The 25,786-nt window shown below is 40.5% G+C and overlaps 2 protein-coding genes across 7 annotated transcripts in view; one reads left to right on the top strand and one right to left on the bottom strand.

Annotated features, from left to right (window-relative positions):
- The window catches only part of TMEM70 (transmembrane protein 70), a 12,146-nt gene extending 6,816 nt beyond the window's left edge, over positions 1-5,330 (bottom strand). The window contains exon 1 of the mRNA XM_015566269.1: positions 5,242-5,330. The gene's annotated coding sequence lies outside the window, so the exon portion shown is untranslated. The remainder of the gene's footprint in view (positions 1-5,241) is intronic.
- TCEB1 (transcription elongation factor B (SIII), polypeptide 1 (15kDa, elongin C)) lies at positions 67-25,786 on the top strand. Of its 6 annotated transcripts, none has more exons than XM_015566271.1 (5): positions 67-217; positions 16,687-16,740; positions 17,080-17,179; positions 19,057-19,200; positions 24,830-25,786. In XM_015566271.1, exons 3-5 carry the CDS (start codon positions 17,170-17,172, stop codon positions 25,018-25,020), a joined length of 345 nt encoding a protein of 114 aa, XP_015421757.1. In that variant the 5' UTR covers positions 67-217; positions 16,687-16,740; positions 17,080-17,169; the 3' UTR covers positions 25,021-25,786. The 6 variants fall into 6 exon arrangements, with proteins under 6 accessions (XP_015421757.1, XP_006767396.1, XP_015421756.1 ...); XM_015566270.1 differs by lacking the exon at positions 67-217 and adding an exon at positions 4,693-4,791 and having other exon boundaries at positions 24,830-25,782; XM_006767334.2 differs by lacking the exons at positions 67-217; positions 17,080-17,179 and adding exons at positions 4,721-4,791; positions 15,782-15,877 and having other exon boundaries at positions 24,830-25,782.

Raw genomic sequence — 25,786 nt, 5'->3', positions numbered from 1 at the left:
CGTGCGCCGAATATGCGGTCCGCCGGCAACCTTCCCCTGGGTCGCGCGCGTTCCCTGTCCGCGGAGCTATAACGCCGCGACGCCGGCCGCTAGCTGCCACAACCCGCATACGCCCAGCTGCGCGCGGGGCTTCCCCGTCCCAGAGTCTGGCGCCCCGCACGACAGAGAGGAAGGACTGGGGAGAACCACGCGCGAAGGACAAAGCCTGGAAGACAAGGTTAAATCTTTCATTCTCGTGGGCGTCATTTTCTAGGCCCAAACACTGTTTTCTTTGCGGAAAGTGATTCTATCTAGCTAGCCTGTTGACACAGAGGAACAGTAACACTATAGGATTTGAACGAAAATGAGTGGTAACAATGCAACCAGTGGGTTGCTAGAAAGTAAATGGAACTCGTTTCATAGAATGTTCATACTTGTTAAATTTGTCTTGTGGAATCATTCACTTCCGTATACACTCATTCCCTACTTGTTGAAGTGCTTCAGCGTCTATTAGGATTGTTAGGAGCAGAGGATTCAAAGATACTGGATATAATTGGGAATCCACAGTGCTCACGTAGTGAAGGAAACACTTATAAATAAGCTAAAGTATAATTAAATAGACCAATTCACAAAAGGCCATACCACATCATGATTAATCTGGCCTCACACTAGAAGCACCACGTTCAGCTTGGTCTGGAAGGATGAGCAGCCAACTAGTAAAAGCACACTTTCGTTTACTGGTTGGAAACTGGTTTTGACTCAGCATGTGATTTGCATAAGAGGAGAACAAGCTAATAATCTAAAATAATATCACCTTGGCAACTCCTGTCCACTTTTTCTGGGTACCCAGAAGGATGAAATTACACTACTTCTTTATGAATAATTTCATTCTGAAAGTTACCCACTTACATTGTAAAAACTCTTCTAGTCAGTGTAATTAGTAGGCAAACATCATCATTTACCCATTCTTTTACTGATACATATGTAACTTTTTCTTTAATGTTGTTAAAAAGATAAACTGAGGCATATTAAGAATTTTGAGTTTATTTGAGCAAAAATTTATTCAAATCAGGCAGTACCAAACTGGAAGGGGTTAGGAAAGCTCAACTGACCAGAGCTAAAGGCAAGGCTTTTTTAGACAACATACACAGGCAAAGCAAAGCAATTATTTGAGTGGCTGTAAGTTGAGCAGTTGCGTTGTTTGGGAAAACTTAGTTGGCTGTTTATAATTGGTGATTGGTCTTATCCTTGTTGAAGCATTTACAGGAATTGACTCTGGCTTAGGTTTTGGTTTCCCTACTAGGCTACCAAGTACCAGAGTCATCTCAGTCTAATAGCCTTCTCTACGATTACTTTAACAATATGCTGAGAAAACCTGCATTTTTATCTCCTGTTAAGCTTAGTTTCATCCTACAAATATAGTCAGTAAGTAAAACATTTGGTCTACTTCTCAAGGTTTCTAAATAGCTAAAATGAAATCATATTCTGAAGACTGTGCTATAAAATTATAGGGAATTGTTATACATTGTTAAAATAAATTTCCCAAGTCTAGTAATTTAGAGACACTTGTTGAATGTAAACCTCTTGAATGATATTTAATTTATTTATTTTTTTTGCTATTTAAGAAATAAGCTTTGATTCCTTGTTCATATCACCTGAGAGGTTCCCTTTAAAAATAGAAGCTGATGGAAAAATTGAAAATGGCTGTCACTTTCAGACTGGCCATCATTACTGTATGTAATTTTTGTTTTTTTAGCTGTCTTTCCTCCCCATTCACCAATATCCTTCCCATCCTTTAAGGTGAGCTTAAGATCAGAATGGCATGATGGGAAAAAAATGAAAAAAAATTTGGTAAAGCTAGTCTATTTATAAGAACCCTAAATACTTATTTATACATTACTGATTTAAATCGTATACTGGGAGGATCTTTCTAGAAAAAAAAATTTGTCAACAGATTATCAAAATCTTTTAAAATGTTCATATTCTAAAGAAATAATCAGAAACATGGCCAAAGATTTCTGCAGAGATACTGAACACAGTATTACATTTTAAAGTGATTTAAAATGGAAATAAGATAAATAGCCAGTATTAAGGAAATAATTAAGTGAATCATGGTGCATTTCTGCAATGTAATTCTATACTGACATTTTAAATGATGCTGTGGAGGTTTTGGTTACGGACGTTTGAGTTTTTGAGGTTTGTTAAGTTGGAAAGGAAACAGTATACAGAACCCCATATATACAGTGTGCATTACATGCCACTGAGGCAGCTCTGGCTCCTGTCTATCCCATGAGAGTGACATCCACAATGTCCTGTCCTCAACAGCCCTGCTCACCTCCTGTAGACTCAGCCTGTGGCTTCTTTTATGGAATCAATCCATCTCATATTTGGTCTTCCTCTTTTCCTGCAGCCTTCTATTTTTCCCCAGCATTATTATCTTTTTCAAAGAACCCTGCCTTCTCATGATGTGCCCAAAATAGGACAGGTTCAGTTTTGTCATTTGCCTCCAGTAATGTTTCAGGCTTAATTTTTTACTTGTTCATCTTTCTGGCAATTCATGGTATCCATCAAGCTCTCCTCCAACACCGTATTTCATATCAGTCTTTTTCCTGTCAGCCATCTTCACATCCATACATAGGAACTGGGTATACGAGGGTGTGGGTGATCTCAGGCTTGTAATCACACATCTTTGCTATTGGTGATCTTTCCAAATTCTTCCACTGCTGCCCTTCCAAGTTTCAGCCTGGTCTTGATTTCTTGGTTGCAGGCTCTATCTGAATTGATGAGAGAACCAGGGTTAAACAAAATTTTAAACAATTGCAATGTCTATGTGAAAGTTGTGTATTTCTTCTGTAGTTACGATTTTTGCCTTCTCGGTTGTTCAAATGCAGTCCAGCTTTGGCATTTTCTTCTTTCACTTTTATCAAAAATCATTTCAAATCTTTGCTACTTTCTGCCAGCAAGATGGTGTCACATGCATATTTTGTTTTTGATATTCCTTTTACCAATTCTCACTCTCCTTCCTCTGAGTCTATCTAACTTTTTTGTATATGTTCTGCATACAAATTAAACTCATAGAGAGACCAAACGCACCCATGTCTGACACCTTTGCCTACAAGAAACCATTCTGTCTCTCTCATTCTATCCTGGCAGTGGCTTCCTGTCAACCATACAAGCTACACCTCAGAAAAAAAAATCGAGTGCATGATCGGTGATCTCAGGCTTGGAGATCACCTATGTAAACGCTCATAGAAAAAACAAAATATCTGCGATTTCTGCATTTTTTATAATAAGCATATTATATTGATTACACAAATAAAAATTTTAAATTTAATTTTGCACAAAAGAAGAAAAAAGTCCTGGACTAGATTCTAGCCTTCAATCTGGCTTTAGCTAGCCTCCGTATCCTCACCTGGAAAATGCTATCATTCCATAGTACAGTGAGGGAAAAAGGCAAGATAGGCCAGAAAAGGACAGTTCAGAAGGAAAAGGAGGAAAGATCTGATTGAAAATGGGCCCGCAGCCTCCTCTTCTCACCCCACTGCGTCTCCTCCCCACCAAACTCTGAATACCATCACCGCCAACGAACTTTCACGATGTTTGCAAAGGCTTTGTTTGATAAGTTAACCGAGGGCAGTCTTTCTGTAAAAAGCAATACAGTTTATCTGCCAAATTAACTAAAAATGTCTTCCCCGCACACAAGTCATTAATTAGGTCAACAAACTGTGGGTCGTCTCTTTCCGTTTGGGGACGTTGTTACACAACAGCGCCTAGTTGAGCAACTTGCGATGGTGAGCTGCTTGGCCCTACGTGCCACGGTCCGTACACAGAGGGTGAATATTTAGCTGTTTCAGCCTTCCTGGAAGGGTGCCTGATGTTGACCACAGGCAGCAAATAAAAAGGATGGGCGCGTCGAGAGAGAGCAAGGGAACCCGAGAGCAAGAGGGGGCGTGGAGCGACAAAGAAGGTCTCAGAACGGAGTACTGGCGACAGGCAGACGCCTGGAATTTCTGTGAATGATCTCAGAATCTAGACGCGCTGAGCATCCCCGGCGCGGGGTGGGGACGGGGTGGAGGGCTGGGGGAAATGTGCTTACTTTTCGGAAAACATTGAACCGTACCGGGAAGGGAGGAAATGAGGCCAGCCGATTGCGCGAGCAGTTGAGATGCTCTTCAACGCGCACCGCAATTTCTCACAAAAGGACACAAAAGACAGATGTTGCTTCCTAAAGAACACGATCTTGTCAGCTTCGAAACCACACTCGCAACTTTCGATCTTTTCTCTACAGTCTCCGGCCTCCAGGCGTACCCCAAAACGAGAGGCAGGGACAAGCTCTAAATTTGCCCAAGTCTTAAGAGCCGGCGTGAGAAACTACAAGTCCCGGGACGCGCTGCTGCCTCAACCAAACACCGGCGGACTCGCCGGAGAAACTACAAATCCCAGGATGCAGTGTGCGGTCTCGGCCCACGTGCGCGGCTCTGAGAACGCGATCCCTGCGGAAAATGGGCCAAGGTCGGCTCTGCATGCCGGGAACCGGGAGACCTGGTATCGGATTGGTTGAGATTTGCCAATGATACTGGGAGAAGGGAAGGGGGCGCTGTGGCCGAAAATAGGCCGCGCCCTCCCCGCCTCGCCGGATATTAATCTCCCGCGCGTGGTACAGAGCGTCGGTGACCCGGCGGAAGTGATTCCTCCCAGTGCCCCGGAACCCACGGCGGCAGGCTTGTGGGGGTGGGGGGGTGGCCCTGGCGTCGGGGCTGTGGAGGTGCGCGGGACCCGGCGCGGTGGCTGCGGTGGCTGCGGGACTGACGAGTGAGTCTCGGGCTGTGGGGAGGGAACGAAGATGCAGGTCCGCGTGGAGAGCGAGGGGGGCTCGGACCGGGCGCGCTCGATGCCCCGATGCCCCGCTGCCCACCTCTTCCCATTTGGGCGGGGAAGGAACGGAAGCTCCCGACCTCCCGGGGCCTCCTCTGCCCCTGGTTTGGGGGAGGGGAGAAGAGGGCGGCGGGCCCCCTCCCGGCGCCGTCCGGTGGGCTCGGAAAAAAGGCGGAGGTGGGGCGGTGCCGGGGGAACGGGGCCTCCTCGGGGCTGAGCGCGGGGAGCGTGGAATTCGGGGCATGGCAGCTCGGTCGCTTTTTGTGTGTGCGTTCCCCGAGTGCGCCGAGAGTCCCCCTTTTCTGGGAGGCAGTCCCTACCCCGGGGAGAGGCCCTCGCTCTTCCTGGCTGCGGGACCCCGAGAAGTTTCCCTTCCGGGCAGCTTACCGGGCGACCTCGGCCCGACTCGGTGGCTTGAGGCTGTCGCGCATCTCTCTCCCTCCCCGTCGTGTCTGGAAGGAGGCGTCTGGTGTCAGGTCCAGTGGCCATGGAGTTTCTCCCATGAAACGAAAACCTAGAGCTGTGGCGTTCGTGTCACTAATGCCAATATTTCTGTTCTGCGTCGCCTTCAGAGGAGAAAACTACCGAAATAACTAGTTATTTTCAGACTGCCAGATTTGCTCTTCAATCCCCCCAGTAGTTGTTTTCCTTTTCTGATTAGTGGACTAAAACGGTAATTCTCTAAACTTTACGTTGTCTGACTCATGATGCTGAAACATCGCAGTTTACACGTGGAGTCATTCATTCCGGAGATGATAATGGCAAGGCAACAGCTATGATCCCGTCATCGGGGATATTATCGGTTATTGCCAGCGATTTGGGATTCATACTTAATTCGTAAATGATTACCCTTTTTTCCTTATGTATGAGACTTATTATCTACCACTCCAAAAAATATGTATTGTGTGTGTATATATATATATATATACACATACACACACACACACATATATATATATATATATATAAATTTATTTCAAATTGAGTATGCCAGTTTCATGACTCTATGGTAGTTTTGTAATATAATTAGGCAATAACTTGTGATCAGAAGTTAGAATCACCTTATATATCAAGTTCTAAAGTAGTATTAGTTTATGTCTTATAAAATGCTGTTTGGGTTTTTTTGGTAGATTTTTCAGTACTAGAAAATAAAATGGAAAGTCTTTGCAGTTACACTGATACGTGTTAATGAATTTTATCTAACCTGTGCTAAATGCTTACTGTTCATAAGGTCAGAAAAAGCCCAGCCCAGCCCGCTGGTGTTGCTCAGTGGTTGGATGTCAGCTGGTCATGGTTGGATTCCCAGTCAGGGCACGTGCCTTGGTTGCCGGCTGGGTCCCCAGTGGGGGGGCATGCAGGAGGCAGCCGATCCATGATCCTCTATCATCATTGCTTCTCTCTCTCCCTCCCTCTTTGAAGTCAATAAGATATTTTTTTAAAAAAGAAAGAGGCCGAAACCGGTTTGGTTCAGTGGATAGAGCGTCGGCCTGCAGACTGAAGGGTCCCAGGTTCGATTCCGGTCAAGGGCATGTACCTGGGTTGCAGGCACATTCCCAGTGGGGAGTGTGCAGGAGGCAGCTAATCGATGTTTCTCTCTCATCGATGTGTCTAACTATCTCTCCCTTCCTCTCTGTAAAAAATCAATAAAATATATTTTAAAAAAAAAGAAAGAAAGAGGATATACAATAAGTAAGTATACAGTAGTTTCAGGTGGTGATAAATGTGAAGAAAATATAGCAAGATCAGAGATCAAGATAGAGTGACTAGAGAGGGTGTCTAATTTTGATAGGGAAGTGAACAAAGAAGATCTACCTGTCTGAGGAGTCGATGTTTTGATGAGGAGGGTATGAGGAAAGAAATTTAAGATAGCAGTAACTGAAAAAGCAAAGACCTTAAGGAAGGGATGAGCTAATTCCAAGGATGCCAGTGTGGCTGGTGTATAGTGATGGGAAATGAGGCCAGAGTGATTACTAAGGACTAAATAAGATGGAACTTGATACTCATTTTTCTGTTTGTAATGAGAAACTGGACTTTGTAATGAGAGAGGATTTTGTACAGGGAAGGATCATCTGATTTATGCTTTTGATGACTGGTTGCTGGGTGGAGAGTAGACCAGATTGGAGGAAAGTGAGGAAACCACCTCCTAAGGAGGTTTGTGGTAGTGTGACCGGACAGTCAGTGGGTCTATACTGCCTGTCACTACTTGAGTCTAAGCAGAGATGGGGTTGAATCATGTGAGTGTTTATTCCAGTACTGCCGGCAGCATGGGAGAACAGCAGGTCATCCACAAAAACCTGCTCTGCAGCGCCCCCATAAGCCAGCTGCTTATATTGGGTAGGACAAGGATTATATGGGGAAGTGGGAGGCTGGGGTGGGACTCCTTGTTTGGGCAACAAAGTTGTTAATCTTTCCATGATAATAGGCAATCCTCGAATGAGAATGGTTCCAAGGTTGACTCCCAGATCCTGGTGGCACAACTCCCAGCCAGGTCAGAATGTCCTTTCTCTAACCAACACAAGGCAATCATGGTTAACAGAGCATGGTTAATATTTCCCATAACCATAGCTCGTCCCCAATCTTCTATTTTTGCCCCTAACAATAGTCCAGTTGAGAAGTGGTGGCTTGGCCTAGATATGTAGAATTGTAGTTAGTGAGAAGTAGTTTGATTTGGAATATAATTTTAAGATAGAGCCAAATGGTCTTGCCTTCATGTCTAGCACCCCCCACCCCATACCACCCCCCCCCCCAATTTTTTTTTTTTTTTTTTGAGAAATCAACTGTTTTGCCCAAGCATCTGGGTGAACAGTAGCGCCATTTACAGAAATGAGGGCTGGAGTGGATGCACTGGTTTCTGAGGAATAAATCGAGATCTGAGTTTGATCTAGTATACAGCTCAGAATATGTGCAGCAGCCAAGTTGGATTTCCACAGTTGTTTCTCAGGGAAGATGTCTGGCTAGAGAGATAATCTGGGAGTCAGATTTATAGGTGATATTTAAATCTTTGGGCTGCCGGGAGGACATTGAGTGGAGAGTTAGTGGAGAAGAGGGCAGATGTGTGGGAGCACTCCAGTCAGAAGAGCCAGCCGTGATGGAAACAAAAGAATGTGGCATCTGTGACACTAGGGGAAGGAAATGTTTCAGGAAGGAGGCAGCCATCAACTGTAAAGCCCTGCTTCAGAGGATGAGGATTATATATTCATCATGTGACCAAATAACATAGTTGAAATTTGATGAGAGCCCTTTGAGTGAACTAGTGGGCCTAAAGTGATTAGAGTAGGTTAAGAAGTGGATGGTGGTGATGATGTTACAGCATTTTCATGTATTCATGAAAGTAATGATAAGCACAAGCCCTGGATAGATGTGCTCAAATGGAAAGGTTGGTCTTGGATAGAAGGATGGTTTCTATTTAATTTTTGAAACAGGAGGGTAGAAAGACTATATGGTACATACATGCAGTAGGATGAAGGGGGAAAGACAAGGCAATTGAAGTGATTGTTTCCGGTTTTTGCTGTGTTTGTTTTTTTCACAGAGAGGAAGGGGGGGGCGGGGGAAGAGAAACATCAATGTTGGAGAAAAATATCGGTTGCTTCCTACACTCACCCCAACTGGGATTGAACGTGCAGCCTACGTATGTGCTCTGACCAGGAATGGAACCCGCCACCTTTTGGAGCACTGAATGACACTCCAGCCTACTGAGCCACACCGACGAGGGCTATTTCCATTTTCTTGAAGAAACAAGTGGTCAGGCCAGGGAGGAGATGGGTGTTGGAGATTTTGAGGAAGCTGTAAATTTTCCAGAGCAGAAAAGCCATTTTTCTAGGATCAATACAATATCAAGTTCCTATTTAACGTATAGGCATGAATTTTTTTAATATATTTTATTGATTTTTTTACAGAGAGGAAGGGAGAGGAATAGAGAGTTAGAAACATTGATGAGAGAGAAACATTGATCAGTTGCCTCCTGCACACTCCCCACTGGGGATGTGCCTGCAACCAAGATACATGCCCTTGACCGGAATCGAGCCTGGGACCCTTGAGTCTGCAGGCCGACGCTCTATCCACTGAGCCAAACCGGTCAGGGCTATAGGCATGAATTTAAAGTTAAGGCCAGCCAAAATAGTTGTCTCTTTAGTTGAGACCTGAGCTAGGCAGAAAATTGGGTTTGGTGGAGGGCAGGCAGTTAGGGATATAAGGACAATGAGACGTGGGATGAGCAAATAAATATAAGAAAACATATAATTATTTAAATATATACATATAGTGTTCTATTTTTTCTTTTTATTTGTGTTTGTGTAAATGTGTGTGTGTGTGTGTGTGTGTGTGTGTAAAAATGTCGGTACCCTAGACATTTTTAGTTAACCTAAGAACATTCAAACCTGTAAAGAATTTTTGTGATTTATTTGAGCCAAACTGTTGACAATTTCTGGAAAGCAAAATCTTAACGTATTGGGATAATGCTCCAGGGAATGGCGGTTTTTTCATCTATTTTTTAAACCTTGCCATCAAAGGAGGAGATGGATGTGGGTTACATGAAATCCATTGGTGATAGATTAGAGATGGGGATACAGTGGGGCAGTCCTCTGGGACTGGATAAAGAATAAAATGATAGACACTTCTTTTACTTAGGTGGGTGCAGGATAGTTAAATCAACAGTTAACACGATAAAGATAACAATAACTGTGAAGGAGTTTGTGATATCTGTCCTGGCACCCAGGGCATTTGGTTGTGCCCTGAATGGGTCCAGAAAAAAGGGAAGTTACAAGTTATCCTGACATTTTAATGATACCTTATCTTAGATACAAAAAGACTATAAGCTCTGTTAAAGTATTGATTGATCTTGTCATGCCCTAGCCGGTTTGGCTCAGTAGATAGCATGTCGGCCTGCGAACTGAAGGGTCCCAAGTTTGATTCTGGTCAAGGGCACATGCCCAGGTTGCTGGCTTGATCCCCAATAGGGGGTGTGCAGAAGGCAGCCAATCAATGATTCTCTCTCATCATTGATGTTTCTGTCTCTCTCTCCCTTCCTCTCTGAAATCAATAAAAAATATTTTTAAATCATTTTATTATGCAAGAATCTATACTTAAGTATATATACTATATAGTGGGAATACTTGCTCATACCTTTCAAACCAAAACAAAGGAATTTGGAGATCATTCTCTCAGGGAGATTAGGTAGTTTCCAGGGGTGAAATAGACTCAGTGGAAGCACAAGGCTGGAGCCAGAAAGTTCTGTGCTGTGTGGGAGCCTCTCTCCTTAAGAAAGATGGGAAATTGGGAGTTCCAGGCATTTGTAGTAAAGAGAGGATGAATTTCTGATGGGTTCAGTCATGAAATGGTAGAGCTGAAAGGGACTTAAAGACGCAATTTAGCCCTTTTTTTTTTTTCCATTTAGAAAGTGAAGAAATAAATCTTACAACTTAACCTATTTGCGTCTCAAGATAGAAAGTCCAAGATAACTGAATTAGTCCTAGGAAACATGAAATTCCAGAAATCATGTACATACAGGAGGAATACGTGTTTCATACATTTGCATTATAATTAGCAGTTTATGGTAGTATGCAAAAAATGTGAGATTGATGTTTTGGTTATCATAATTTCACAAAATGTGTCTGTACCCTGAAGTCTTTAAAATTAAATTGTTTTAAAAATTAGAATTCATGCCCGGCAGATGTGGCTCAGTGGTTGAGTGTTGACCCATGAACCAAGAGGTTGCGGTTTGATTCCCTGTCAGTGCACATGCCCTGGTTGGGGGCTTGATCCCTTGGTGGGACATGCAGGAAGCAGATCGGTGATTCTCTCATCATTGATGTTTCTATCTCCCTCCCCCTCTCCCTTCCTCTCTGAAATCAATACAAATACATTTTTTTAAAAAAAGAATTAGAATTCATATTGGCTTAATTCTATTGTGAAAGATAGAATATTGTCTCCTTCCTTAGTCACTTCCTTCCCTCGGTATAAACCAAAATATTTCAGTAAACTTAAATAGATGTTCCCAGAAAGAACAATTTTTATTGTGGTTGTCTGAAAGTTCCAAGTTTTTCAAGGCCAACATCAAGGAAAAACATGAAAAGAATTTGGTCAAAAGCATAGTGCCATTGAATAACTATTTTGTTGGAACATTCAGGATAATACTATCTATGTCTGTGGCGGGTACATTGTTGTATATGGCTTTACTCTGTTAACATGACCACTTAATTACCATTGTGTGCTGGGCATGTGGGTCATAAAGAAAGAGACTCCCGTCTTATGTTTCCATAGCTAGTTAGGGTGACAAATATATCTAAAAAGACACACTAATAAGGCAGCTGTGAAATATTTGTGTCTAATAGTGAAGAAAACTATAAATTCCACTGTGGAGGAGAAGATGGGAAAGGGTACCGCTTGCTAAAAGTATTAAGACTGTCTGCCTAAGAGTTAAATATGGAAGCATTGTCATAAGTTTAATGGCCAGAATGAATATTTTAACTCATCCTCAGAGACATGAATTCATTAACACCATAAGCTCATTCTAGGCAGGATATTCTCATGTCTTTGTCAAGCCTCTTCAAATAGGCCTGAACATCAGATAATTTTTGGTTAGTGTTATTTACTTTGTTTTACAAATTAATCGTATTACACATAGTTAATAATCATCAAGTTGACTGACAGTTGTTCCCTTTGTGCACTGCTTGGTTCTATACACTTAATTTGTTGCTTTTTAAGTTTTAAATCTTAGTTTTCTAGTTATATAAATTTTCAAACATGTATTTTTATGCATTTATCTGCAGAAAATGAGATTAATAGGCAAGAAGAAGACACTTATTTTACATAATGGCATCAAACTGTACTTATTCTAATCTGCTTTTAAAAAAATAAACAGTTTATCTTGGCATGGGGAAATAAAGTACAGCATAGGAAATGTCAGTATTGTTGTAATAACTGTATGTTGCCAGGTGAGTACTGGAAATACAGGAGGAACACTTTGTAAAGTATATGATTGTCTAACTACTATGCTGTACATCTGAAACTAATCTATATAAAAAAAGCCTAAGCAACTGTTACAGCAGAACGACTGGTCGCTATGATGCACACTGACCAACAGGGGGCAGACACTCAATGCAGGAGCTGCCCCCTGGTGGTCATTGTGCTCCCACAGGGGGAGCACTGCTCAGCCAGAAGCCGGGCTCATGGCTGGTGAGCGCAGTGGCAGTGGCAGAAGCCTCTCCAGCCTCTGTGGCAGTGCTAAGGAGCAGTGAGCCAAGTGGTAAGGAGCGAGGGGCCCTGGACTGCAAGAGGGATGTCCGCTGAGGGGTCCCAGACAGCAAAAGGGCACAGACCGGGCTGAGGGGACACACACACACACACACACCACAAATTTCATGTACCAGGCCTCTAGTCTATATCCTATATAGTAAAAAGGTAATATGCAAACTGACCCTAACAGCAGAACGACTGGGAATGACTGGTCACTGGGACACACACTGACCACCAGGGGGCAGATGCTCAATGCAGGAGCTGCCCCCTGGTGGTCAGTGCACTCCCACAGGGGGAGCTCCACTCAGCCACAAGCTGGGCTGATGGCTGCAAGCGCAGCAGTGGTGGCGGGAACCTCTCCCACCTCCACAGTAGTGGTAAGGATGTCCAACTGCGGCTTAGGCTTGCTCCCTAAGTATAGATACACTGTTTTTATTTCGCTCATTCCTTAATTGGTGAACCTGTAAGGGTATTTTCAGTTTTTCCTTTGTATACCTCCTGTTTAATAAAAGGGTAATATGCAGGATTGACCCTAAGGGTGGAATGACCAGAATGACCACTCAACCAGTCACTATGAGGCGCACTGACCACCTTTCAGTCCCTTTTCCTGGCTGGCAGGCTCCCATCGCCCAGTGGCGAATGGGACCTGGGGCTGGGTGGCAGAAGACACAGGCGGTTCCAGGCCAAGGCCCCTGCCCCGCCTGTTGCCTCACACACAGAGAGTGACCAGCGGCGGGGCTGGGGCCGGCAAACAGCAGCAACAGCCAACCTCTCCGTCCCTCCCCCCCTCTCCAACACTCATACTTAGCACATTTGAGTACTTTAAATTTGCATTTTACTGCTTACCATGGAGATGGAGCATTTTTTCACAGGTCCATTTGTTTTTGCAGCTATTTTTCCAGAGTGGTATTCTTACATTTGGTATTTTAACCTACAGTTTATTTTCAGAGTGATATCAGACATCCAACATTTTTTCCAAGTAAATATCCAGTGTAAAAAAGAAAAAGGAAAAAATATATAAACAGTAGACTTATTTGTAGTTGTTGCTATAATATTTAAATTGCTACTTAAATAATCCAAGCAAATTAACTGAAAAACTATTAGAACAGTTCTGCAAAGATGTTGGGATACAAGATCAGTTGAATGAATTTAGGCTTTTCATTAAAACATCAGCAATAGCCTTTCCAAAAATATAATAGGGAAACGGATCCCATTCATAATAGAAACTATACTGAAAAATAGACCTAACAATAAATGTGTAATAACAAAAAGGGGATTGCCCAAGCATTGAGCAAAACATGTTTTTCAGGCTATTAAAATTTTTAAAATGGGCTATATTGGTCAGGTACAAACAGGGTTGATGGAACAATATAATCTGGATATCCATGTTGCAATATGGTATATGAAAAGGTAACATTTCAAATCAGAAATAGGATGGGATTTTCAGTGTTCAGGGATACTAGATTCAAAACTAATTTCATTGTAGGCCCTAGGTTCACCTGGAATTTCTATTTGTTACCAAAATATTATCCTATATAATAATAGAGGAATATGCAAATTAGACAGGACACTGTAATGTCATGACAGAACAGCAGGGACCTGAGGCTGCATGGCGCCTGGCCTGGGCGAGGGACCTCAGGCCATGACGCCTTCCCTGTGGGGCTTGACAGTGGACCTCAGGCCACACACATACACACACACACACACACACACACACACACACACACACACACCCTCAGGGCTGGATGGGGGAACTCAGGCCACGCCCCTCGCCTGGCAGGGCTTGACAGGGACCTCAGGCTGTATCCCCCTGCCCCAGTGCCAGGCTGGGGACCTTAGGCTGCATCTCCCACCTGGCAGGGCTTGACAGGGGACCTGAGACTGCACCCCTCACCCGGTGCCAGGCCGGAGGATCTGAGGCTGTGCCCCCCCTGCCAGAAGGGGCTAGATGAGGGTGGGGCCGGCCGGGTCTGGGTTTCACCCAGTGGGGGTGGGGCTGGTTGGGTCTGGGTCTCGTGCATTTTCGAAGCATGTGTGGTAAGGACTTGACTCTAGGTCCCGCGGTGTGCCCCAGACTCTAACGAGAGAGATTTTCATATACATTTTACTAATTTTCTTTCATCTCTGACACTTTTATTATAGAGAAAGGGCAAATAGCAATATTAAAATATTTCCTCTAATTAATTCCCTTTTAATGTGCACGAATTTCGTGCACCGGGCCACTAGTAAATTATAAAAGAGTAATGTTATATGTAATACTCTAAGAGCACAATGATATCTCAGTCAGGCCTTTGTTCACAAGCTGTCTGCTGCCTAGACATTCAGCCCACTGCTTCTCGACCACTTGCTTTTTGCCTTATTCATATTTCCAGAACGCAGCCCAGTTATGGAATAGATGTTCAAACAGATTTTTGCCACCTCAAACTTAGATCTCTATAGGTCAGTGGTCAGCAAACTCATTAGTCAACAGAACCAAATATCAGCAGTACAACGATTGAAATTTCTTTTGAGAGCCACATTTTTTAAACATTGTTATTAACTTAATTAGGGTACTCCTAAGGCTTAGGAAGAGCCACACTCAAGGGGCCAAAGAGCCACATGTGGCTCGCGAGCTGCAATTTGCCGACCATGGCTATTTGTGGGTTAAGTCAAAATTTCCTCATATTTCAAATATTTTTAGCTTCTAGCTAAGAATTAAGATTTGCACCCTAACTGGTTTGGCTCAGTGGATAGAGCTTCGGCCTGCGGACTAAAGGGTCCCAGGTTCGATTCTAGTCAAGGGCATGTACCCTGGTTGTGGGCACATCCCCAGTAGGGGGTGTGCAGGAGGCGGCTGATCCATGTTTCTCTCTCATCGATGTTTCTAACTCTCCCTCTCTGTAAAAAAAATCAATAAAATATATTTTTTAAAAAGAATCAAGATTTGCTCTTAATTCTTGTTGTTGATAATACTCTTTCTTTGTTAGTGATAGGGAGCCTTCCCCCTCCCCCTTTAACCCTTGTATAAATGCTGGATTTTATTTACTATATTAAGAAGTCTGGAGAAACTGTTGCTACCCAAAAGGCTTCTATGATGTCACTTTGCATGGTTGCCTAGCTACTGCTAGTTAAGTAAACATTCTAGATATTTTGCTCTGAAAATTTTCCAGATAGCAAAGTTGGCACTTGAAACTCTTGGTCTAGTTTTTCTAGCATTTTGTCCCTTTTTTTGTATTTTTTGTTTGTTTTTTAGGAGAATGATTACAAAGCAGTATGAACAGAAGAAAATAATGACTGATGAATTTTTAAGTGTCTACTTTATCATAAAATGACATAGTACTGTATTTTAATTTTAGAGAATGCAGCACAGCTCTCAGCAGTAGTGGCTAAGTTTTAACTGGAGCCAGCATGCTTTACCATGGCAGTATGGAATAGTGGAAGGCAGTATGGGCTATTGAGCCTGCCTACCTAGGTTTAAATCCTGAGGCTGCCACTTAAGCTGTAGAATCCTTGAGCAGGTAGCAGCCTCTGAGTGTTTCCTCATCTTTAAAATGGGAACAATAATTCTTTTGTGAAAATGTTGGTTTAAAATAAGACAATGTATATACGATGTTTAATGCAATGTTTACCACTTACCAGGCCCTCAAATTCTTGGTAGTAATGCTACTTTGCCTCCATTAGAAATGGTACTTTAAATACCTCCCTCTGTGCTTAGCCAGTGTTCTAACAGGTGATTTCTGCTTTACTCCATCATTACCTGGAACAAGTCATTTATCCTCTCTCTACAGCTGGGGTGTTACTGTTTTTTAAGGTGAGGATGACATGTTATCTCCAAGTTTCTTTCTTGCTCTAGAATGTGTGGCTTATTTTCTTCACCCTCCCCTTAAGGCTAGAATTAAAGTATTAGCCAGGAAATTTCTTAGAGAAAAGGATAATGAGGATATGCTGTTTTCCTAATAGTCACATAAAAAATAATACTGGTATTAATAAAATCCTTCTTTGTAGCAATGCTGTTAAAGTACAAATTACTGAAAACATGAGCCCTTTTTATTTAGCAACCACCATATTTTATAAAATTTAAGGTTTCTCAAAAAATTATAAATTTTTACCACTCTTCTGTTAAATTATTGGTAGCCTATATCAGAAGGGATAACACATATAGATGTGAACATTTACATAAGAAGTGAGCAAGCTTTACCTTTTTAATTCTCATGAAAGCTACTTCATGTCCTTGGATTTATCGTGTTGTCATTCATTCAGCAAATATTTTATGTCTACCAGAATCAAGTAGAAGTTCTATATATATGAAGATGATGAAGGCCAAGGATCTCTTTCAAGTTCAGTTTAGGTCCTAACGAACAGCATTGGTATTTTTAAATCTTCCAGAATAGTTGCCTTAAAGGAAAAAAAAAAGTCTGTATTTCGACTTAATTGTCCCGGAGGTGATCATCTTTTCTCATATGTTCAGAAACTTGATGCTGTTCCACAGTGTGGTGGCTAGAAAATTCCTGTTAGGCGAGAGAGAGAGAGAGAGAGAGAGAGACCTTAAACTTGTAACACCAAGGACATATTAAATAATGGTGAAAAACATGTCTTAATATGGCTTTGTTATATTTTCAGGAAACTACTAAACTTCCTGTGCAAGCGAAGTAGAATTTCATAAGAACATAATGGGTAAGTTTCATAAGAAAATAACGGGTATTTCAACTAGTAGAAGCTGGTTTTCCCACTCGAAGATAGGCCTTCAATGTCAGTGAATGCAAATGCAAGTTAGAAAGTGGTCAAAGTAGACCACAAGTAGTTGTTTAATTCAACAACCTATGTTTACTGTACAATCTTGAAAGACAGATCAGTACCATTATTGTACCCAATAAAATCTGTGATTCCTAGTGAGTACTTTACCTTATGATATTAGAAACTTTTCCAACAGACATATAAAATGGTTTAGCTTACAAAAGAATACTAGAAGTATAAATTTAAATAACTGATAATTATTTGTATTTTTGTTCTCAGAAATTGGCAAAACTGCTGAGAACCTGTATGCTTGGATAGTTCCTAACTTAGAAGTTACTTGCATCTTTACAAGTCCCCCAGCCTTTTGTTATGAAAAATTGTAAGAATAATGCATCACCTAGCCTTTACCAGTTGTTACTGTTTTTCCACATTCGCTTTCACTCTGTGTGTGTTCACATATACATATATACATGAGTATATACACACATAAACATAAAAAATGCTTTCTTATCTATCATTTAAGATTTAGTTGTATACACCTAAATACTTCAGCATGTGTTCGCTTCATATTCAAAGTTTTTCAGTTGTTTCAATAGTGTTCTTTTCAACAGGTTTATTTTTTTAAATCCAGGATCTAATCAGGAATCATTTATTGCATTAATTTGTCTCTTTAGTCTACTTTTTAATTTTTTAGTACATATATGTTTTTATTTTTGATAGTATTACAGATGTCTCCTATTTCACTCCCTTTAGCCCCCTCCCACTTAGTGTCCTTTAAACAGTTCCCTACCTGGCTGTCCTGGGGTGAGGAGTGAAGTCTTCCATGGCACTTTTAAATTTAGATTTGTCTCAGTGTTTTCTCCTATTACATTCAGAGTAAACATTTTGGGCAGCACTAGCACATAAGTGATTTTGATATTTATTAATGTTAATTTTAGGGATTTCTAAATTAACTATTAAGAAATAAATGAGTAGCCCTGGCTGGTGTGTTTAGTGGTTACAGCATTGGCCCTCTCATCAAAAGGTTGCAGGTTAATCTCCAGCGGGGCCGGGTGTATTCAGGAGGCAACCAATCAATGTGTCTCACATCGATGCTTCTCTCTCTCTCTCTCTCTCTCTCTCTGTCTCTCTCTCTGTTCCTCTTTCTCTTTTTCTCACCTCCTCCCCTCTTTCCTTCTACTCTCTAAGAAAAAATATCCTCACCTGAGGGAAAAAAAGAAGAAAATGAATAAATGTGTGTTAGTACCTGAACATTACTTCAGCCTCATCCTATGTACTTCTTTCTAGGGCTCCCTAAATTTTTAGAAAAAGCCGTAAGAAACTTTCAGATATTGGTAACCATAAAAATTAAAATTCTGTCAGTATAATATTGTGAGAGTGATATATGTGAGAAAGATCTTAAAGGAATATATAAATATATATACTTCCCAGAAAGTTATATTGAGCTAGCCACTGTGCTGAAGCCAGTATGGCATCAGTGAGGTTAGCAAGTGACATGTATACACTCCTGTCTCTTCGCCTCTACTTTCAGTGTTTAAAGACTGAATTTGTCTGTATTCATTACTTCCATTGTGTAATAATTTAAACTGAGCAATAAAATATTTTGATCATTATTTTTGTGGATCAAGAATAAAATCCTAAGTAAAAGAAGCCCAAACATTTAGCATTTGGGCTTGTCAGAAGTTGAGCTCACATGGCATATAAACATTCATTCATTAACACATGCATTTTATTTTTAAAATAAATATTTCAGGTGATAGGATTAAAGTTTTACCTTTTTTTAAATTGATTTTTTAGAAATAGAGGAAGAGAGGTGGAGGAAAGAGAAATATCAATGTGAGAGCACATCTATCGGCTGCCTCCTACATGCCCCCTCCTGGGGATGGAATCTCTAGTGCATGGGACGACACACAACCAACTGAGCCACACCAGCCAGGGCTAAAATTTTACTATATGAATATTTTGTTTTAGTCTTCAAATTTGAATTTGCTGCTGTGGTCACAAAAATACTATTAATACTTCCTTGAAAAATAGTGGTAAATTTTCACCCAAAGTAACATCCTTGAATGTAGAGTTATTGTGACATTGGAAAATGTGTAGAAAGTAGTAAACAAGAAGCTTACAATCTTTAAAATCTTGGTAGCTATTACCCACGAGAAATCTTTCTGGTCTGAGTTTCTCAAATATTAACCTTGGTAAACCTGTTTATTGTTCATAAATTTTGTGATTCAAAAGTCATTTTACTACTTTATTTAGATGGAGAAGAGAAAACCTATGGTGGCTGTGAAGGCCCTGATGCCATGTATGTCAAATTGATATCTTCAGATGGTCATGAATTTATTGTAAAAAGAGAACATGCATTAACATCAGGAACAATAAAAGCCATGTTGAGTGGCCCAGGTAGGAACATTTCCTTTATTTTCTCTTCATATGTCTTCACTTTTAATGTTTGATGAATGTTTTAAAGTGAAATGACTCATAACATTTAAGAGATAGTAACTGTTTGAACATCACATAATTGAATGTTGCACTGGGGGGAAAGTTGGTTTCTGCCATACCCTGTTTTTAGGCATTTACCCTAGTTTCAATAAGAACCAGTTGGTTACTTTGAAATAGGAAGGATCATTTTCCTAGGTTAGTTTCCATGGTCAGCTTCTTCTGCACAGGCCTCTGGTGATTTGTGCTCCTGCTTCTAAAGTTTTTCTATAGAAGTTACCACCTCCCAAATATCTACCCTTAACATTTTCTCTGAGTAATTTTTCTTGAGGATTGGAATTTCTGGAACATATGGTGGCTTCTATGTTTAACTTTTGGAGGAAATGCCAAACTTCGCACAGTGGCTGAACCATTTTATATTCCTACCAGCAGTGTATGAGGGTTCCTTATGTGGTTTTCTCCACATCCTCACTGACACTTCATTTGCACTTTTTTTTTATTCTAGCCATCCAAATGGGTACCAGTAGTGTGTCATTGTGGTTTTGATTAGCATTTCCCTAGTGACTAATGATGTTGACTCTCTCTTCATGTGCTTGCTGGCTATTTGTGTATCCTCTGGAGAAATGTCTCTTCAAGTCTGTTGCCGACTTTTTAATTGGGTTGTTTTGTTTGTCTTTTCTATTGTTGAGTTGTAAGAGTTCTTTATAAATTTTGGACACTAGATTCTTATCAGATACATGATTTAATATTTTCTCCCATTCTGTAGGTTGTCTTTTTCTTAGTAGTATCTTTTATTCTTTTCTTTAGAAAAAAAAATACATGGGGGGGGGGGGAATGGACACATATGTAATACCCTTTGTAATAAAAAAATTTAAAAAAAAGAAAAAAAAATACATGTTTTTTTAGAAATGCTTTTTTTTTAATATATATTTTTTATTGATTTCAGAGAGGAAGGGAGAGAGAGGTAGAAACATAATGATGAGAATCATTGATTGGCTGACTCCTGCATGCACGCCGCCGCCGCCACCACCAGGGAACAAGCCTGCATTTCGGGCATGTGCCCCTAACTGGAATCGAACCCAGGACCCTCCAGTCCACAGGCTGATGCTCTATCCACTGAGCCAAAACAGCTAGGGCTTTAAGTATATTTTTGTTGATTTCAGAGAGGGAGAGAGATACAGAATCATCAATAATGATAGAGAATCATTGATCAGCTACTGCCTCCTGCACGCCCCACACTGGGGATCTAGCCCGCAACCCAGGCATGTGCCCTGCCTGGGATTAGAACTGTGACCTCCTGGTTCATAGATCGATGCTCACCTACTGAGCCACGCCAGCCAGTCTTTAGTAGTATCTTTTGATGAACAAAAGTTTTTATGTTGATGAAGCCAAATTTATCTCCTATCCCATTGCTGTTTTGGGGGGCCTGTCTAAAAATCCATTGTCAAATCCAATGTCATGAAGATTTACCCCTATGTTTTCTTATAAGAGGGCTATGGTTTTAGCTCTTGTAATTAGGTTTTTTATTTTAAGTTAACTTTTGTGCATGGCATGAGGTAATAATTTATCTTTCGCATGTGGACATACCCATACCATTTGTTGAAGAGACTATTCTTTTTTAAATATGTTTTTTATTGGTTTTAGAGAGGAAGGAAGAGGGAGAGAGAGAAAAAAACATCAATGATGAGAGAGAATAATTGATCGGCTGCCTCTATCCACTGAGCCAAACCAGCTAGGGCAAGAGAGACTATTCTTTACCCCATTGAATGGTCTTGGCACCCTTGTTGAGAATCAGTTGATCACAGATATGCGGATTTATTTCTGGGCTCTTAATTTTTTTCCATTGTGCTATATATCTGTCCTTACCTCAGTACCAAACTGTCTCATGAGGGGTTTGGGGGTGTTGTTGTTAATCCTTACCTGAGGATATGGTTTCCATTGTTTTTCAGAGAGAGTGGAAGGGAGGGAGCGGGGAGAAAGGAAAACATCAATGTGAGAGAGACACATTGATTGGTTGCCTCCCACATGCGCCCAATTGAGGGCAGGGAGCAAACCTACAACTCAGGTATGTGCCCTTGACCCTTCAGTGCAGGGGCCAATGCTCTAACCATGCTCAGGGCCAAACTGTTTTGATTTACTGTAGCATTGTAGGAAGTTTTGAAATAGAGAGATGTGAGGCTAAAGATTGTTTTGGCTATTTGGGGTCCCTTGCAATTCCCTTTCTATATTTTTTTACTATGGAAACTTAAAAACTACATGGAAGTAGAGAGACGAATACACCTCCAAAAATTTACCAACATTTTGCCAATCTTGTTTCGTCTCTTATTCTCACTTTTTAAAGAGTATTTCGAGCAAATCCCTGACATTGTCATTTCCCTCATAAAATCTTTATAGTCCCCCTGAACCGTCCCTTTGTTCCAGGCCATCAGTTTTACAAAGAAACATGTTATTTATATAATGTCCACATCCTGATTAGACTTACTGTTTCAGCTTGTAAACTCATAATTAGACTCCAGAGGCTTGCTTAGAATCTGGTTCATTTTACTGGGCAAGAATACTTCATAGGTGGTACTATTATATCCTGTTGTAACACATCTTTTAGCAATGTCAAGATTGAGTAGTGGTTCCAGGGTTATCAGGCTGATTTCATCCATGAACAATTCCCCAGTCAGACTTTCATGTAATGGTTTTAGCATTCATTGTGATTATTGCTGAGATATATACTTCATTTGGAATTACAAAACAGTGATTTTTTAATTGTGTAGTTTCTTCTGCATTTATTAGTTAGAAATCTCTTTTAAAGAACTGTTTGGTGATCCTGAAATACAGTCTGTACAGGAAAGAAAAGTTAAATGCTTAATTTTCCCCCCCTTTACATATAATTTTGCAGTGTAATGAATTGCTTCTCCAGCATCCTCCAATAGAAAAGAGTGTTTGGGGGTTTTTTTGTTTGTTCTTTTACACATCATTATCAGCTCCTGACTTTATATATATAGTGCTTTTTCACCTGGCCCAGTCTTTCTCATTGGTGCTCAAGCGCTCCATTTTTACGACAGAAGGACCCACATCATGTTGTTTTCTGCGTCCTTTTGACATGGCTCCATTGATCTTGGATAGTTACTACTTTCTGTAATACCAAGATTTCTCAGGCTCATTTTGCATGTTATTCCATTAATCCTGAGAATGACCATTTTTCCAAGAGCCCCTATTTCTTTTCATGGGAAATGGTACTTAGGGACCCCAGTCTGTGTGCTAGCAGGAACATTGCTCCTGGCTTGAATTGCTTTCGACTTCTATGGGACAGCTGGGATGTACTTTATGGGGGGGCGGCGGGGATCGCAGATGCCAAGAAAATTTTAAAAATTAGAGGACCTTTGCTTGTTGTATCCTTGATCTCCTTTACTTCAATAAGAAGAGCTTTATCTTGAAGATCAAACTTTCAGCCCAAAACTAATGCTTCATAAAGAAGAATGAAATGCTGATATAGGCCATAACATGGATGCACCTTCTAAACATTAAGCTAAGTGAAAGAAGCCAGTCACAAAAGGTCACATGTTGTGTGATTCCATTTGTATGAAATATCCAGAGTAGATAAATCCATAGAGATAGAAAGTAGATTGGTGTGATAGAAAACAGAGGTTGGGGGTAGGGAAACAGGGAGTAATTGCTTAATGGTTACAGGGTTTGATAAAAATGTTTTGAAACAAGATAGGGTGGTTACACAGCATTGTGAATGTAAACTGAATTGTACTCTTTTTAAAATGGTTAAATTTGTGATACGAATTTCACCTCAAAGAAAAACCATAAATGTTTGTCTAGTCTCAAATAAATGCCTATTGGTAATTTTCATACATATATTCAAGAAAGAAAATTTTTATTATTGGCAAACCAAGTTACCTATAGCTGTGAATTATTTTGCTGAATCCTGCTCTTCTTTCCTCCCACCCCCCAGCCAACATAAAATTAGAAACCCTTTAAAATACTACATTCTCAGAAAGTATATTTTTTCTGCCTTTTGTGTTTAGGTCATAATGCTTGTTCATAAATGCTAAGAAAATATTTTTGGTGGTTGCTATTTTTTTTAAATATGTATTTATTGATTTTAGAGAAGAAGGGAGAGAGAATTGTCAAAGTGAGAGAGAAACATGGACCTGTTGCCTCCCATATGCACCACAACAGGATCGAACCCAAAACCCAGGTATGTGCCCCGCCTGGGAATCAAACCGATGACTTTTATATGACTAAAGAAATTTTGAGAGATTACTACAAATTGTTAAGACTTATTAAATAAGATCTCATTAACATGATTATATTTTTAAAAACTAAAGGGGGAAACAGCACATTTTCTTTCCTGAAAAGGTTTATAGAATAGTATTTCACCTATTATTTATTTTTACATGGCAATTCAATATAGCACAGGGCTCCTTATGGTCCATGAAGACTTGATTCCTACTTACCCTTCAGTAATCCCAACATCAAGATTCTTTGGAAAAGCTCCAAAGTGTCCAGACTTTCAGGAGAGAATCAAAATTTTAAAATTCAGTCTTGATGAATCTCAAATGCTATCTTAATAAAGATCTTTTTATGTTTATACTCAAAAGTCAGAGTTAGATATTTTGCTTGATGCTAGTTGGATTTATTTCGTGTCGTAATAATTTGCTAGGGCTGCCATAGACCCGCCCTGGCCAGTGTGGCTCGGTCATCCACGTGCACTGAGAGATTGCCAGTTTGATTCTCAGTCAGGGCACATGCTGAGGTTTCAGGCTTCATCCTTGGTAGGGGACCATGCAGGAGGCAGCCGATCCATGTTGTGTTCTCACAGTGATGTTTCGCTCTCTCCCTATCCCTTTCTCTCTCTCTAAAATAAATAAGTAATTTTTAAAGTACCATAGGCTGGGTCATGTAGATAACAGAAATTTATTTTGCATGGTCCTAGAGGGTAGACATTCAAGATCATGGTGTCAGCAGTGTTGGTTTCTTCTGAGATGGCCTTCTTCCTGTGTCTTCACATTGTCTTCCCCCTATTTGTGTCTGTGACCTAATCCCCCCCCTTTTTTTAATATACTTTTATTGATTTTAGAGAGGAGGGGAGAGAGAGAAGGAGATAGAAACATCAGTGATGAGAGAGAATCATTGATCGGCTGCCTCCTGCACACCCCACACTGGGGATAGAGCCTGCAGTCGGGCATGTGTCCTGACCGGGAATCGAACAGTGATCTGGTTCATAGGTCAACCACTGAGCCACTCCACCTGGACCCTAATCCCCTCTTATAAGGCTAGCAGTCGCATGATTAGAGCCCATCCTAATAAATCCTATTTTGCTTTAATTACCTCTTTAAAGACCCTGTCTCCATGCTCACTTTGGCAGTATGTATACTAAAATTGGAACGAAGCATGGTCCCTGTGCGAGGATGACATGCAAATTTGTGAAGCATTCCATATTTAAAACGCTTCCTGAACAGGAGGGGGGCGGAAAAAACACCCATCTCCAAATATAGTCACATTCTGAAATTCTGGGTGTAAGGACTTCCACATGAGAATTTTGGAGGAACGCCCTTCAGTGCATAACCTACCTTTTTTTTTTCTTTTATAGGTCAATTTGCTGAGAATGAAACTAATGAAGTCAATTTTAGAGAGATCCCTTCACACGTGCTATCAAAAGTGTGCATGTATTTTACTTACAAGGTTCGCTACACTAACAGCTCCACGGAAATTCCTGAATTCCCAATTGCACCTGAAATTGCACTGGAACTGCTGATGGCTGCAAACTTCCTAGATTGTTAAATAAAATAAATTATAATAAACTGTTAACTTTTTCAGTATTTAATACCTGTAGTTCAGTTAGTAATTTTTTCATATATAGCATGTTGCCTGTGTGCGATTGAACTTTAAAGTTCATTGCAAAGCAGACTATCGTCTCTTCTTTTGCATGACACAGTTGAAATTTGTTTGCTACATCAACAGATTAAGGACATTTTCACAAATTGAGAAATAAACAAATATGTCAGTTGCTAAGTAGTTTTGCCTTACCCTTTGGATGTGATTTTTAAAATTAGAGCGGTGGCAATATAGTAAATGCTGAAATTTAGTCATAAATGAACATATTCTACAGGTAAATATTGGGCTATGTATTTTTATGTTTTTAGTGTTTTGGTTTTTTTTACCTATTCTGATCTTATAGCCATCATTACCATTAGAATTATGCAAATAATTGCATTATAAACATGTTTATAACTTAGCCAAATGTTGATTTTTTTATAATTGTCAAAGACATGAGTTGAAATTTCTTATGTGTCTTTTGATAAACTGCAGTATTGTTTAAGTGTATCTTGTCTTTTTGTTCATTGCTACAATTTAAAAACTTTATTTAAAAGCAGTTTGGCAGATTACTTGGTACGGCTGTTGGAACAGTGACCTTTTGAACTGTAGCCACATGGTCAATAAGTAAAGTACATGACCTTGATTTCATGTGTACTGTGCATTTTGGCCAATCCAAAGTACTGTATTTTCATTGACTATAAAGCTTCCTTTGCAATATTCGTTCTTCTTA

The sequence above is a fragment of the Myotis davidii genome, unplaced genomic scaffold, assembly GCF_000327345.1.
Source record: "Myotis davidii unplaced genomic scaffold, ASM32734v1 scaffold200, whole genome shotgun sequence".
Taxonomy (NCBI): domain Eukaryota; kingdom Metazoa; phylum Chordata; class Mammalia; order Chiroptera; family Vespertilionidae; genus Myotis; species Myotis davidii.
This window is presented reverse-complemented; position numbering and strand designations above follow the sequence as displayed.

What these genes read in the sequence shown, in the direction of transcription:
- TCEB1 (XM_015566271.1), top strand. An exon ending in AGCCATGTTGAGTGGCCCAG is followed by an intron (nt 19,201 to 24,829) that starts GTAGGAACATTT and finishes TTTCTTTTATAG; the next exon opens with GTCAATTTGCTGAGAATGAA.